The 16,101-nt window shown below is 44.4% G+C and overlaps 1 protein-coding gene across 2 annotated transcripts in view; it reads left to right on the plus strand.

Moving 5' to 3' along the window:
- CACNA1D (calcium voltage-gated channel subunit alpha1 D) overlaps nt 1-16,101 on the plus strand; it is a 330,433-nt gene that overhangs the window by 171,597 nt on the left and 142,735 nt on the right. Inside the window, exons 5-8 of one of the 2 annotated variants that reach the window (XM_010376188.2) lie at nt 266-408; nt 5,849-6,001; nt 6,527-6,723; nt 13,864-13,967. In XM_010376188.2, the coding sequence (XP_010374490.1) occupies nt 266-408; nt 5,849-6,001; nt 6,527-6,723; nt 13,864-13,967 (597 nt within the window). Of the gene's footprint in view, nt 1-265; nt 409-5,848; nt 6,002-6,526; nt 6,724-13,180; nt 13,285-13,863; nt 13,968-16,101 lie in introns of both variants that reach the window. The other variant, XM_010376189.2, reaches the window with a different exon arrangement.

Consider the following 16,101-nt stretch of genomic DNA (forward strand, 5'->3'; position numbering starts at 1 on the left):
AGTCCCCTCTTCTTTGGGAACAGACTTGCTCTCTGCTGCTCCATTGCGATAAAAACAGATGAGGTTAATCCCTGTCCCAGTCATTCTGGAGTTGGAGTCATCTGTATTCCAATTCCACAGCCCAGTTCTCGTCTTTGTCTTCCTTTGATTTAAGTGGCAGCCGTACAGAATTAGCCCTTGTTCAGAAATAACTACTGATTATCATCCTGTTTCGCTTCCCTGGGGTGACAGACTCTAACATTTCTTTCTCTTTCTCTTCTTTCAGATTGTTTAGTGTAATTTTGGAACAATTAACCAAAGAAACAGAAGGCGGGAACCACTCTAGCGGCAAATCTGGAGGCTTTGATGTCAAAGCCCTCCGTGCCTTTCGAGTGTTGCGACCACTTCGACTAGTGTCAGGAGTGCCCAGTAAGCACTTATTGTTTCCTAGAGTCAGGAGTGTGCTGGTTTTTCCTTCCAGGTGGGTCTCAGAATCATTGACTGGTGCTTCGAGGTGAGTTGCTCTGTGCCAGCCAGGGGTCAGCGGACGACTGTGGCCTCCTTCACAGTTGACAGGACACTCTGGCTTGCACTGTCACGTTGGATCCCTCTGACAGCCCCGAGAGGGGGACAGGTGGCAGTTATTGTCATTCTGATTTTGTGGACGAGAGAATCTTCTCTTGCAGAAAGACAAGGCATTGGGGTGAGACCTTGGGTTCAGGCCTTTAATTCCGGTCTATTTTTCCTCTCTGGCAACATGCTGCTGTCCACTCCTCCACTCCCAGGCTTGCCCCTCTGAAAGTAGTGTGTTTGTGGATGAGGGTGTTGGAGGACTCGGCTGCCTGCCTTTTTTTTTTTTTTTTTCCCCAAGTGGGGAGCACCAGAGGGATGGACTCCTGGAAACTCTGATTAGCTCCTCTACTATCAGGAACTGTGCTACCCAGCTCTGGGGGAAGGGATGAACGCTTCAGCTGTCTCACCTGGATACAGGGCACAGGAGCACGTGCCTTGAAGGCTGTTGTGAGAACAGAATGAGGTAATGGAGGGAGAGCCCCTAATGGATGTCTGGAGCACAGAGGCTCTCAGTGAGTGAGAGAGAGAGTTTTAGCCACTAGGCCCTACCATACCACTCGGTGCCAGGCCCCAGTGTGCTTCTGGCTCCAGGCCTGCAAGCCAGGTTAAATCATACCTGAGTTGGAACAGATGCCCTGTCTGTGCCCTGGCCAACAGCTGCAGCCTCTTATCCTTCCATACGGCGTTTGGGGTTGCCTCACTGGGCTCTGCCTCTGACAGGACTCCTGTGTTGGGCACTTCCATGGGTAGAAGTCCTAACACCTTTCTGAGGGCTGGTGCCTCTGAGCAGGAATACGGGATTGCAGGGTGCGCCTGTTTTTCACAACTCATAAAGCCATCAGAAGAACACAGATCACATTTTTTGCCTCTCCAGAAGTTCTTCATGAAATTTTTATTAAATTTGTTGGCACTTAGAATGCACCAAAAATCCTCTGGAAAAAAAAATTTCCAAATTTAACATTTTAAAATGTAGGAAGTAGTGTTTTATGTGTACTTGTTTTTCCAGATGGTTCATTTATTTTCATTGAAAAAGATCAGCACAAGTCAAAACCACAGAACTGTGTGGAATCAATTGGGAAAAACAGAAATACCTTGGAAATGACTGGCTCTGTTAAGTGTAACACGATTAAATGAGAAGTTCAGTGAGCAAACATGTTCTTCCAGATTTAGTTGTTATAGCTTAATCTAATTTCAAAGTAACCACGACAGCTTTTTCCCCCAAAGAGCAAATAACAGGACAGCCTGTCTGTGGTATGTGTTGCATGCAGACTTTGCGGGCGGCGGCTGTGCGCGTGTGTGCGTGCGAGCCTCTAGCCAGTGAAGAATCCAAGAACTCACATAGCGTTGTGTTTGCTTCCTTGGCTAATGAGATTTTTACTAATCAACTAGTGCAGTGCTCCTAGATATTCTTGAGAATTCGTTTTAAACTGTATTTTTTCCTTTCCCCAACAGACATCACTGTTTGAAATTTGATAGGGAGATTTGCATTTAACTCTCCCACAGGTCAGCGGGGAAAAATGTGAGTCTGAGTCTTGTATGAGGACTTTTGAGCTTACATTTTTAACCATCTGGGTAGGGAACATCCCAGTCTCTCATCAAACTTAAACAGGCGTTTGAAAGAAGGGATCAGAGGTTGTTGGATGTGCTGTTTCTAATGCTGCTGGTTGGCAGCCGTGGCCTGCTGATTACTTCTCTAGTACCCGAAGTTGTTAAAAATGTCCAGGAATGTCTGACTGTTTACACTTATCTTGGAATTGTTTAGTCCCTGCTAAAGAGAATCCAGACTGTTCTGTAAGACATAATTTTGTGTGCATGTGTGTATGGAAATATGTATTCATTCAGTGAAACATAAATTTATTTCACAAGGTGGTGAATCAGGCATTTGTGGAGTTCTTAACCACCCACATTAAGAGACTGAGGGAGAATGGGCGGGAACCCAGAACCTGCCCTGGAGACCAGGCCTCCTGACCCCTGTGTTGACGTCCCCCATTCTCTCCACGGCCCAGCAACCTCAGCACTACTGTGGTGCTCACTGTTTAACTTCTTCCCTTCTCTTTCTCTGTCCTTCTGTGTTGGACAGGGAAACATTTATCAAAGTTCAAGACTATCAAAGTGGAAAAGAATCCTAAAGATCATCTCGTCTACCTGCATCTTTTAGACAAGGAAACTGAGGTCTGTTGGAGGTAGTGACTTGTGTAAGTTCTCACAGCTAGTGAGTAGCCAGACAGAACCAGACTCACGATCTCCACATTCCTGACCCGGTGTTCTTCCCACTTCTGCCTCCTTGACTAGAGTCCCTTGAGATCCACTGAGATCTACCATACATGTTGAGTATGTACAAAGGAGCTGAATGCAATAAAGTATACATGTTCACAGTCGGATACAACTTTATCATCTCCTAAAATGTGACCAATCTGAAATACAGTAATTACTCTAAATGTAAAAAATGTTCACAAAGCTTACTGCCATGGAATTTAGAAGAGCTAACGGCTGGGGGTTGATTTTGCATGGCCCACTGGTATCTCAAGAAAACCAAAACAACAATAGAAACCTGGCCATGGGGATTGGAACGGGTGTTGTCTTTTCCCTTCCATGTGTTCCTTGTAGGAGGAAAAAAATATTGAAAATCATCCTAATTGATCATTTTGAAAAAACCATGTGGACGTTTACATATCCAAAGGTGTAGCACTCACGGTTTTAGTTGTAATAGATGTCATAGCAAGTCAGGGTCGTGCTGAGTCTGAAATCCTCTTACTGCTTTTCCCTCACCATCCTCTCCTCTGCCTCCTCCTGTGCTGCTTATCACGGTAAAGGTTTGTCATTATTGCTAAGTCTTCTCTTTGCTTGCTGTATTCTGGTTTCTGATGTAAGCATCTCAGCTTCTTGCATTCTTTCTTTCCTGAATATGTATTGGGAAAGTGAGGTGATAGCAGAAGAGGGAAAGTTTGAAGGTAGAGAGACAACAGGGAAGGACAGGGAAGGAGAAGGTAAGAAGGAAAAGAGTGAGCATCACAGTCGTGCTGAGGTCATGGGGCCATGGAGAAGATGGGGGACACCAGAGCAGGGTCAGGAGGCCTCGTCTCCAGGGCAGGTTCTGGGTTCCTGCCCATTCTCCCTCATTCTCTTGGTCCTGCAGACCCAATCCTAATCCTGAGTGCTGCCCCCATCCTTCTTTTCATGACCTCTTTTTCTCTCGCTTGGTGGGTAGCCTTACCCACACTGTGGCACTGAGTGTAACTCCATGGGTAGCTTGTATTAGGTTGGTGTGAAAGTAATTGTGGTTTTTGCCATTGAAAGTAATGTCTCTGAGTCTGAGGATTTCAGACTCAGCAAGACCCTGCCTTGCTAAGACCTCCATGGCAGCAAAAGTTTTAAATGTAGGAAATAATCATTTTTTTTTCTCTCTCTCTCCCTTTTTTTTTTCTTTTTTTTCTTTTTTTTTTTTTTTTGGAGACGAAGTCTTGCTCTGTCCCCTAGACTGGAGTTGCAACCTCCGCCTCCCAGGTTCAAGCGATTCTCTGACCTCAACCTCCCGAGTAGCTGGGATTACAGGCGCACACCACCACACCCAACTAATTTTTGTATTTTTGGTAGAGATGGGGTTTCATCATGTTGGCCAGGCTTGTCTCGAACTCCTGACCTCAAGTGATCCACCCACCTCGGCCTCCCAAATTGCTGGGATTACAGGCGTGAGCCACCTCACAAGGCCAGAAATCATTTCTCAAGTGCCTGTCTCTCAAGACCACATTTCAGCTTCAGGACACGTCTACCTTAATGTTATACCAGCATCAAACTTAACAAGGCTCAAATCACTCTCAACCCTCCCCCTGCCCCTCCCACCTCCCTCATTCGTGGAGAATCTCCCTTTGAAATGCGTAGTTTTGTTGGGGGCACTGGGATTTTGCCTCAAGACCCTGGCTCGAATAACTGGTGTGCTCCATAGGTACCTTCCTCTCATTCTGACTCAGTTGCTGAGTTCTGGTCTCATCCTGATCTTCACCCTCGCTACTCCAGCACTCTTGAACTACCTCTCTGTGTGTCTGGCCTGCTGCTGTCCTGTTGGTCTTTCTAAAGCAGCTGCCTTTTGCCAGTGGTCTAGTCTGGCTCCATAATCCGGATTCAAAACCCACAACCCTGGCTGCAATCTTCTTCTCTTTCCTGATTTTCTTTTCCACTATATAACCACCAATCAAGCCCACACTGTGCTACTTACTCTCCTCTGTGCTTTTGGTACTCTGTTCTTCCCTGAAGTCGCCAGTCTGCCATGCCCACCTCTGGAAATCCACCCTACCTGGCCTTTGGGGTGTGCCCACAGGGAAGCTGCCTCAGGGCCCTTTCTTCACCTTGTTCATCCCTATTTGTTACCTGCATGGACCTTGGGGGTCTGAACAAAGGATGATGAACGTGGGAATAAAGACAAAGACAGAGACAAAAGCATATATTTGGAAGAAAGGGTCACGGGGCTCCTTGCTTCTAGTGAACAAGAGCCCTGAGCTTTAGAGCCTTTTGCATTTTATTGGGTAAAGGAGATAGGGAGAGTGGGGAGTGGTTGTCGGTAAGCTGCTTGATTTACAGCAGGCTTACAAGACTGCATTCTTCTAACAATAGGCTCTAGATATCCCAGTAGATAACCTCAATGAGCACAGCACCAGGGAGTGATTGCCCTCAGCAAACCTGGTCGTAGGTGCAGTTGTGAGTTTGCCCACATCCTGCATTCATGATGGCATTCATGATAAACAGTTTGCTGTTTGATCATACAGCCTCCAGTGGAATGCTGAGTTGGTCACAATCCCTTTGGCCTTTTCAGCTCCCAACACCTATTAATTTTAACTGTTGGATATTCATATAGCATCTGTGTGCTACCCCAGGGTAGAGTTATTTGTGTGTAATTCTGTGTCTCCTAGAATATAATTTTACATAAACCATCTTCATATTGCTCCAAAGCACCAAACCTTATGATTTCCACATGTTAGATGTTTAAGAGATTTTGTCAGATGAATGAAGAAATGCATAAATGAATGATGAACTTCGACAGTGGGCAGTCTCCTCCCTAGGCATCAGTTTTTCCCTCTGTCTAGTGAGGGAATTGGACTAGATGATCTTGAAGGTTCCTTTTCAGTCTATCTCATATCCAGGCTTAATATTAATGAAAAGCTTTGAAATACCTCTTTGAATTTTATTACTATGTGTTCTAAATAAAGGAGGCATGAGTAGGAATTATATATATCAGTCATTGGAGTGCCTTCCTGGCTCACAAACTTATTTTTTTTTTTTTTTTTTTTTTTGTCTTTCCTAGGTTTACAAGTTGTCCTGAACTCCATTATAAAAGCCATGGTTCCCCTCCTTCACATAGCCCTTTTGGTATTATTTGTAATCATAATCTATGCTATTATAGGATTGGAACTTTTTATTGGAAAAATGCACAAAACATGTTTTTTTGCTGACTCAGGTGAGTAATGGGAATTGTAGCTAACTTAATTAAAAAAATTTTTGGTTTTCCCCAAAGCAACTTTCATGGTTTGGGGAAAATCTAAAACAAAATAGGAAAAAAAATGCCCAATATACCAGCACATTTACTGAGCCAGTTCTCAGTATGAGCTATGTTCAGAATAGATGAGAATTCAGTCTCCCTTTCCACCCCGATTTCCTGTGTAATGTGTCCTGGCAAACAAGATGAGAGACCTCCAAAGTAAAAACATGAGGCAAACCAACGGCATTGTGCTGTCTAAGCCTAAGGAGGGTGCTGTAAGCACAGGTGCAGAGGAAAAGAGCCATGGATTCTGACAAGAGGAAATGGCAGATTCCACTAAGGAGGGAGCATCTGAAGGGAATGTTGAAGGACAAGCAGAATCCTGAGGCATCGCAGATGGGGCGGTAGGGTGTCCCAGGCTCTGGCGAGGATGCTCACCTTCCCTGGCTTGGATTTCCTGATGTTTCTGTCCTGAGTGGTGCAGCCTGTTTGCTGTGTTTGCAGATATCGTAGCTGAAGAGGACCCAGCTCCATGTGCGTTCTCAGGGAATGGACGCCAGTGTACTGCCAATGGCACGGAATGTAGGAGTGGCTGGGTCGGCCCGAACGGAGGCATCACCAACTTTGATAACTTTGCCTTTGCTATGCTCACTGTGTTTCAGTGCATCACCATGGAGGGCTGGACAGATGTGCTCTACTGGGTAAGTACCCTGGGGAGAGAGTTTATGAAGTGTTCTTTCCTTGGATAAGTGAGTTTTATGAGCTAGAGCCACTGGAGAGGTGGCTGGAAAAGAAACCCTGAAGTCAGTTATTTGGGAAGGGAAGCAGATGCTGTCTTTACCAGCAGCCTTCACCATCCTGCTCCTCGAGGGCCTTAGTTTCAGTTGCAGGAAGCTGCTGCACAATGTTGGCTTCTGGCTTTAGTCCTCCACTCCCCAGTGCTGCCTGAAGACTTGGTGCCAAGGGTGCCCAGTGGTCCCCTTTGGAGGAACTCCAGGAAGCCAGGGCTATCCTGATTCAATTCTTAAGAGAGCCAAAGGGTCACTTTCCAGGTAAGGAGGCTCCTAGACTGCCACAGGCTAAAGTTAATCGTTTATACATCAAGGCAGGTTGCTCTACTAGATCCTAAAGGGAAGAAAGGGAATGTAAATCAGATCCCTTTAATGCTCTCCGTAACTCAGTATAACTTTAAACCCAATGTGAGTTTCTCCCATGATAATATTTCCTGTTCTTATCTTTAGTATTACCATAAATTGGCCCAGCACAAACCCTTAGCTGTCTTCCTTTCTATTTGAAGCTACAGAACTCTGGCAGAAAGGGTAGGAATGGCATGTAGACTTCCAGGGCTGGTGGACCCATCCAGCCTGCCATGAAAACAGCTGGACGCTCTTTCAAGGTGAAGGTCTGATTCCTCTTGTTCCTGATATAGCCAGAAAGATTTGCTACATAAAAATAAGTGCTGTAGTATTTTAACAGCCATTTCCCAGGGCTGAGTTTGTTTGTTAGAATGTAAATAAAGCTCACAGAAGTTTAGAAATTGTTTTCCATGGTGTAAGAGTTGCTGGTAAAGACAGCTAACATGTAGATTTTGAGCCTAAATCCAAGTCCAAAGGGGAGTTACCAGGATTCCAATCATGAGTTGTTAAAAGGAAATTAGTAATAAAGTGCTTCTGAAATCAGCAGCTTTTAGACAGAAGGCCTGTACATTGAGAAATAGCTTCTGATAGTTTCTAAATTTTAGATACTTTTTAGGATTTGCTGTTCCTCCTTAACTTCAGAGACTGTAACAGATAATGGTTATAAATAGGTTTTTGCTTCCCTTCACCAGCTCACATATATATGTAGATGTCCCCATATATTTAATATTAGGCAAAGAAGGTATATTTTTACCTTTAGTCCCCGAAGTGAGTCTAGTTTGATGAGGTTTAAGCATCACCAACATGTTACATCTTGTTTTTCCTACTTCCCTTTCTTTTTCTGATTGTCCTAGGAGTGTGAGAGAGAGTGTCTGTGTGTGTGTGTGTGTGTGTCTGTGTGTGTGTGTATGTGGGGGGTGGTATGCACATCTGTTATTTATATTTGTAAAACAATGTCTTTTCATGCAGAGGAAGGAGGAGGGGGATGGTATTGGTTGAGCCAGGGTCATGGCTTCTGTATGCAAGAGGGCCCTCAGGTTAGGTGAAGCGTTCATTTTTGCTATTATTTCCTAAATTGCAACTTCTAGTCAGATTAGTTGAAATCTCAATTCCTGTCTTCCCTTGAAGTTTCTCATAAATAGAAAAAGCATCATCACAATAGCCCAAACTCTGATATTTCCCCTCCCCAGACAGTACAGAAAACAACATTTTGATTTTTAAAAAAATCAAAATCTGTGACTCCTCTCAGCTTTGTTTTTCTCTCTATTGACGTGGTAAATTGTCAACTGTGGATCCAACATACCTTGACTAATGAACAATTTTATACTTTATGTTATATTCCTGCACATCGATTCTCACAATTTTCCTGTTGCCAAGCAAGTGTAAAACTGGGAGTAGATGATTAAAGGAGAGGGAACTTCAGGCTCCTGGAAACAAAAGTTTCCACTTGCTTTCCTGAGAAGGTTTAAATATCATCTAGGATGATATAATTATTATTTTTATTATTAATATGACAATCACATGGTTAATAATTTGACAGTATAATTGCATTCTCCATGAATTACACAACATCTTTATTCTGGTGGAGGATCTCAAGTCGTTTATAAACTTTATCCCAGTCTATATCCCTTTATAGAAGATCTGGGATCTTGAAGATGGAGACAGTGGAGTAGAGACCATGGAACATTCCCTGGGTTCTACAGCAAATGGCTGTGGTCCTTGATCTAGAACAGAGGTCTGCAAACCTTTTTATAAGGGGCCAAATAGAAAATGTATTTGGTCTTGCAGGCTCTATGGTCACCTCGGCAACTATTCAGCCCTGCCACTATAGCTAGGAAGCAGCCATGGGCAATACATCAGCAAATGGATGTGGCTTTATTCTAATCAGACTTCATTTATGGACCCTGAAATTGAATTTTGTATGACTTCTCTGTGTCATGAAATATTTTGCTTTTGATTTTTTCCTCCACCAACCATTTCAAACTGTAAAGATCATTTTTAGCTTGAGGCCATATAAAAGCAGACAGCAAGCTGGATTTGGCCTGCGGGTCATGCTGTGGGAACCCCCTGGCCTAGACTAGAACCCAACACTCTTTCCTTGGCATTCTTCCACCTGTCAGCAGTTTATGAATCCTTCCAGAACACTAGGGGGCAGCTAAGTAATGTCTTCCCGACTGTTCTCTAAGATCTTACTCTCTGAAACACATCAGGATTGTTTTTAATTACCTATTGATTGCATTTATTAGCTCATCATAGAGACAGGCAGGGGCCAAGGAACCAAGCCTTCCTAATATTTCATGGGCCACAGTCAGCTGGAAGCCACACCACTGTGATACGTAGCAGAACATCCCTGCCCAGCACGGTGCCTGGTACTCAATAAACACAAGTGATGGGCATCATCCTTCAAGTGTACCAGGCATATTGCCTCATTAGTGTAGATGTGCCATGTTTGAATATCTATTTTTATCCACAAGTAGGGCATAAAGGGAACATCTTGGGAGATAAAAAGAGATTAGATTTTAAATATTGACTACAAGCACATTTCTGAATCCTTTAGGTGTTTACATATGGTGGACAAAGTCTTTACAGGGCATTGTTTTGCGTCGAGTCAAGTTTATATTCAGTCAGCGTTCTCAAGCTCATTTATGCCTTGCTTCTCCTTAGTGTCTGGAAAATGTCTGGCAGGGTCTTGAGAAGGGAATTACGGGTAGGTCCAATATGTAGAAAGGCACACTTAGAACAGGACTATTTGGATGTGTGGGAAGTGGGATCATTAAGTTCTGGCGGAAAGAAACCTATGGTAGAGTTCTTTGATAAAGTGAGTTCCATAAATATAACTGAGCTGTTGTTTGACCCACATGTAAGTGTTTATTGCTCACAGAGGCAGCAGGGTGTAGGGCAGGGAAAGAGTGCTTGTTTAGGCTGGTTGTGTGACCTTGAGTAGGTCATGGAACCTCTCTGGGCTTCTCAAGATGCAGAATTAGACTTACATGATTTAATTTTTCTCTTCAACTTGGAGGAAATTTTTTTCCCTTCAACTGAAAGAAGTTGTTTTTAAATGTAGGAAATAAAAAGTATTGCTTTCAGGAGACAGCTATCCAGATAAATAATTTCTGATGTCTTACTTTAGCACTGAGCTCTTTTCTCAGTGCACACTCCTGCGGAGGTGCTGGCTGTCAGACCTTCACAAGAAGTACTCATGGTCAAGCTGACAATCTTCTTCATCCAGGGCACCTAGGAAGTTTCTCAATAACCAGCCGAGGGCTTGCCTTTTCCTTGTTGCATGCTCTGGGGAGTTAAAACCGGTATAACAAGTTTCCAGAAGTGTTTCAGCAGCTAGAAAAACAGCCTTGCATTGGTCTATAACTTGAGACATGAATATGCATTTCAGCCTTTTATTTTTATTTTGTTTAATTTTTTTGAGATGGAGTTTTGCTCTGTCGCCCAGGCTGGAGTGCAACGGCATGATCTCAGCTCACTGCAACCCTTGCCTCTGGGGTTCAGGTGATTCTCATGCCTCAGCCTCCCAAGTAGCTGGGATTACAGGTACTTGCTACCACGTCCAGCTAATTTTTGTATTTTTAATAGAGACAGGTTTCACCATGTTGGCCAGACTGGTCTTGAACTCCCAACCTCAGGTGATCTGCCTGCCTTGGCCTCTCAAAGTGTTGGGATTACAGGCATGAGCCACTACACCTGGCCCATTTCAGCCTTCTAAAAGAAGGAAAACTGAAGCTAAAAAGAAAATTCCTGGACACCAGATGACACTCCTTGATGACTTTGATACAAGTTTTTTAAAAATTTATCTAAATTGAAGTCCTTCAGTGGAAGCCGGTTTCTTCATTGTTGATAAAGACCATACAGGCAAAATCCCAAGCAGTCTTTATTTTCATGTGGGTGTTTTTGAGAACAGCTTGCATGTTCTGATTTGTCTTTTGTATATGTTAAGATCTAAGAAATGCTGGGCTCTGAAAAGGGACTTGGATTGAGAAGGGTTCACTGGGAGCAAGACTGGCTCTCAGAACTGAAGCTTGTCTCTTTTGCCCCACCTTCTGACTTCGAGATTTGGAATCTCCAGTGGACTGTGTTCAACTCCAGCCTTTCCCTCTAGGCCTCAACTGTCATTCCAAGTGATACTTCTGATTTGAGCAAATGTGAATCTGATGAACACCTACTCCCAAGACATTAAAGGGTATTAAATTTTTTAAAGGAAAATTGTCCCTCCCAAGTGGAGAAGACAGCCGTTACTAGAGCCATTCTCTGGAACACCAGACTGAGGCCTGAAGGAGGGTTAGTGAAGCAGATGGCTAAGCAGATGACGGTTGCTAGGGTCACGGAAGAGTGAGGTTTCCTGATGGGAGCCCTGGACCTGTCCGCCCTCCTGTCACCTTGATGGGCACCTTCTCCCCTACTGCATGCACCTCTATTCCAAACCAGATGGAAACAAGCCCAGATGGGGCTCTGTCTCAGGTGCTGACCCAGGCCAGGCACAGGCCACCACACTAGGCAGCCAGTTTCTTCTTCATCTATGGGGTTTTCAGTAAGTTTAGTGGTATAGTTGCTCTGGATGAATTACCCTCTGCCTTCCTGTTGAAATTAGTTTATCCAACTTAATTAGATCAACAATTGCAGTCACGGCCCAGGATCATTCCTTACTCTAATTGCCAATGTAAGATGTGCAGACTGATATGAGTTCTGTTAAGGACATCAGTTTTCATGTGGCCAAACAGGTGTTTCATAAGGGATTTAATGCCCTCTCCCTAGACTTCAGCAACAGATGTTAGGTAATTTTTTTTAATGTTCACTTTCCCTATTTGGCTTCTGCATGAGGCAAACATTGTGAAGTGCACGAGCCTCATTCTATAAAGCTAAAACCTGGAGCCAGATCATGTGCAAAAAAGCACATGCTTAACACCCTGAGGGCTTGCCCCTGCAAGGCAAGAGAGATGGCTCTATCCAGACTGTTCGCAATTCTTATTGGCTGGAAATTCTGGGTGTTATGGCAGGGTCATACTTTGGGTCATCCATTCTGTCCCCTGACTGGTCCTTAACACCTCCTTCCTGGGAAAGGTGTTTGCTGAATTTAACACTGACCTATGCTGGTGGAAAGTTCCATCCAGCTGTGATCCTTAAAGCACCTGTTTGCTCTACCAGGGAGACTGTGTCTGAGTGTGCAGCATGAGCTTGTCCAGGAGTAGGGGAATGGGGTTCCTCAGGCCACACCCTTTCACCTCGAAACCCAGTCAGCTCACAGCTGGAGCCAGTCTCCCAGGGGGGTCATTTAGATCAAAGCTAAGTGTGAAGAATAAGGGCTGCTTCTCTTTCTGTGGGTTCAGCTAAGAAAAAGCACATTCCGCAAAGAGCCCCTGACAGTGTGTCAGCTGGTTGACCTTGAAAAAATTCTTTTTTGCATTCATTTTGCTGCATTCATGTTGTTTGCACTCACAGGTTGCAGATAATCCAGATGTAAAGTGGGTTTGGTTTCCTTGGGTAGGTTGGCTTCCAGTAGAAGGTTATTTTAGGAGTTTTTAAAAAGAGTTTATAGAGTCAAATGGTGCAAGTTTGTCTCTATATTTAAGACTTTTCCACCATCACAAATTTTAAACACAAAGTCTAAAATCTTGGGCAGTATAGAAAATAGGTTCTAGCTAAGCACTAGTTTTGTCCTCTACCAAGACCTTTCCTGAAAATCACGTATCAAGACAGTTTCCTGTAAGAAAAAACCAAATCCCAGCTGATTTTCCTTCCTGGGGCCAAAATCTGCTATTATTTGGCTTAAAAGCCTTGATAACTCTGTGTGTGTGTGTGTGTGTGTGTATGTGTGTGTGTATGTGTGTGTATTGGGAATATGTGATGAATGTGTGTTGGGTGCTGTTGTCTCTGATTTGGCTACTGTTGTTTCTGATTTAAATCTAAGTAAATGTTTAATTAAATGTATAGAATGCTATCTCTAATGTGACCCTTTCTCCTTACTGAATTCTCTTACTAACCCACTCCTATGAGACCATCTTATTTCTTGCAGATGAATGATGCTATGGGATTTGAATTGCCCTGGGTGTATTTTGTCAGTCTCGTCATCTTTGGGTCATTTTTCGTACTAAATCTTGTACTTGGTGTATTGAGCGGGTAAGCTACACCTCTTTCATCTTGAAAGCAGAGTCCTGAGGACAGTTGCCAAGACCACACAGGCTTTGCTGGATGAGGGCCGCCAAGAGGGGTTGCCAGACATTTTATGTGTCCTCTGAGATGCTTTCTTTTCTGCTGAGGCTTCCCAAATCAAGCTGTTTCCTGGAACCTCACCAGGCTTCATGAAGGAGAACTATAGAACGATTATTGACCAGCAATTAATCAGCATTGTTGCTTGAGATTTAAACAATTTCCATTGCTTGCCCTTTTTTGTCTGTTCTAAAATGAGATACATTTATAATTGCTTTATTTGTCTGGATCCAAATATAATGCAGATTAATTGTTATAAAACGGTTGCAAAATGAGCTGGATTGGGTGGGCTTTTGGTAGGCCCCATTTGTAGATTTCAGCAGCTGAGCTTGTCCTTATTTGCAGAAAAAAAAAAGGAAGGACCTAGGCCCAGTCCCTGTCCTAGGAGCACTAACCTTCAGCAAAGCACTGAGAGGTCTGGCAGCTGCAACTGGGGCTCTGCTCTTTAGCAAATGGGTAACTGATAACTGATCTCCTTACATTTTACAGGTAAATGATGCGATAGGATGGGAATGGCCATGGGTGTATTTTGTTAGTCTGATCATCCTTGGCTCATTTTTCGTCCTTAACCTGGTTCTTGGTGTCCTTAGTGGGTAAGCAGTTGGATCCGTGTTTCACCTTCTCCTGCTGCCACATGTGAGGCAACTCTGCGTGTCTCCCAGCTGCTCCCTGACAGCTTCTCTGCATGTGTTTGGTCTCTGATGTCCCCTCAGTGTGTTGCTTTTGGATTGAACTGTGATTCTTTCTCCCTGTATCTGTCTGTGAGATTCTGTGTTTCCGATGCTTGCCAAACACTGTTAATTTAATGAAAACGTTCCCCCGAAGCCAGTCGTGTTAGTATGTGAATGTGTAGAGGTGGATTACAAGTGAGTTAAAGAAATTCCAGCCTTGGTCTCCTCAGGAAAGAGGCTTTCGTCCCTTGTAATTTTGTATCTATTAGTACATAACCTGGCCCCTTTAGGTCACCACAGTGCATTATAAATACTTCCAGGGGAGTTTTAGATTTTACTGTGACAGAGAAATAAGCCTCAAGCATATAAATACTGTACAGTTTCAAAATCTTCCTCAGATTGGGATTCTTTATTAGCTTGGTTTTGTAGTGCTGTCACTGTGAGAACTGGCCCTGTGATTCAGTTTTAACCATGACCTATAGAATCCTTCTCTTAATGCAGAGTGATGAGCGACTTTTGTGCACACATTTCCCATGGCCTTACAGGGATCGCATCATTCAGTCACCATTTTTGAAGTTTACTTGTTTATCACTTCCTCTCCATGGATTGACTCTCCATAAAGAGGCTGTAGCAGAGACTGGCCTGGAAAGGGGACTCCTTATGTGGCAGGCTGTGCCTTGCCTGTAGCTGGAGATGGCATCCCAGAACCCTTGTGGTCAGCCCTGCATCCACACCGCCTCTCAGATGCCCCCAGAAGGTGGGGTGCTACAGAGAAGGGAGCTGGGGGCTGTCTGGCTCTCTCACAGTCAGCTCCTTTATATAGCCATTGCCAGGTTGTCGGGGGCAGGCAGGATACCAGGAGGCCCAAGAGGGCCCCGTGTCTCCCAGAGGAGCCTCTGTCACTGCGCTGCGCCCAGGCACCCTCAGGAAGTAGTGTTGATGGATTTGATTCCAGGTGAGTTTATCTCTTCCTCACTCACTTTATCTTGCTCTTTCCGAGGCTGTATCTCGGGGAAGTGATGTCTTCATGTATGCTGAGTTAGTGAAAAGGCTTTGATCGCATTTTTTGGAAACACTGCCTTTTCCAGAGCAGAAAGCCGAGTGCATTTATCCATCTTGGCTTCCTTTCTGCATCTTCCCCAAACCTGCCCTGGAATGAATGTAGTCAGTTCCACACCAGGGATGCACACTGTCACAGGAAGTCCCTATGTAGAGATGGCCCCAGGGGCCACTGCCCCCAGAGAGAGGGAGGTGGTGGCTGGGCCTGGGTTGGGGCCACATAACCCTCCCCTGCCTGAGCCGCCTGCTGTAGATGAGTGGCTCCTCAAGCCTCAGGCCCTTTCACCTCAACGTGAGAAGTGTCTTTCTCCTAGTAAACCTCGGCGGCCTTAGGCTAGGGTTGGACATGTGAGGGTGGTGTCTATTCCCGGAGAAATAACATCGTGTTTGATTTTGCCACAGGAGCTTCCTGTACAAGGTCAGCAGCAATCCTGGTGTGAATTCCTTGGCGCCTCATGTCTCCTAAACCCAGCTAAACTGACGGAGGCCATGGAAACCACTAATTTTAACAGTGCCGGTGACATGCCTTATCTTTTAGCTTCCCCAGGCAGGAACCATTGCCCCAGCAGGCATGATGAAGCAGAGGCAGGAGCCAGATCGTGAGGTGCTTAAAAAAAGAAAAGAGAAAAAGATGGGAGGGAGGGCTTCCCACTATCACAAATGGGGGTTAAACCTGCAACTCCGTGGGAGGTACCCAAAGCTGGAGGATAAAAAAGGTGCACTCCTTCATGGAACAACCAGTTTACTGAAATATATTTTGGGGGAAAATAATTAAAAAAAAAATATTTTCTCATCAAAACAAAACTTAGATCCCTTATGAAGGAGACTGGAAATGACACACGAAATTATAAAAGAAAACCCCGAGACTTCCCAGCGATTTTAACTATCAGTGTGTGTTGTGCTCAGACCCCTAGGGGCTGCCCACGACCTCCTGTCTACTCCCCCAGAAGGCCTCTGCTAGGGCTGGTTTGGGTAAAGACAGAACCGTGTCTGCAAA

This window comes from Rhinopithecus roxellana, chromosome 1 (genome assembly GCF_007565055.1).
Source record: "Rhinopithecus roxellana isolate Shanxi Qingling chromosome 1, ASM756505v1, whole genome shotgun sequence".
NCBI lineage: Eukaryota > Metazoa > Chordata > Mammalia > Primates > Cercopithecidae > Rhinopithecus > Rhinopithecus roxellana.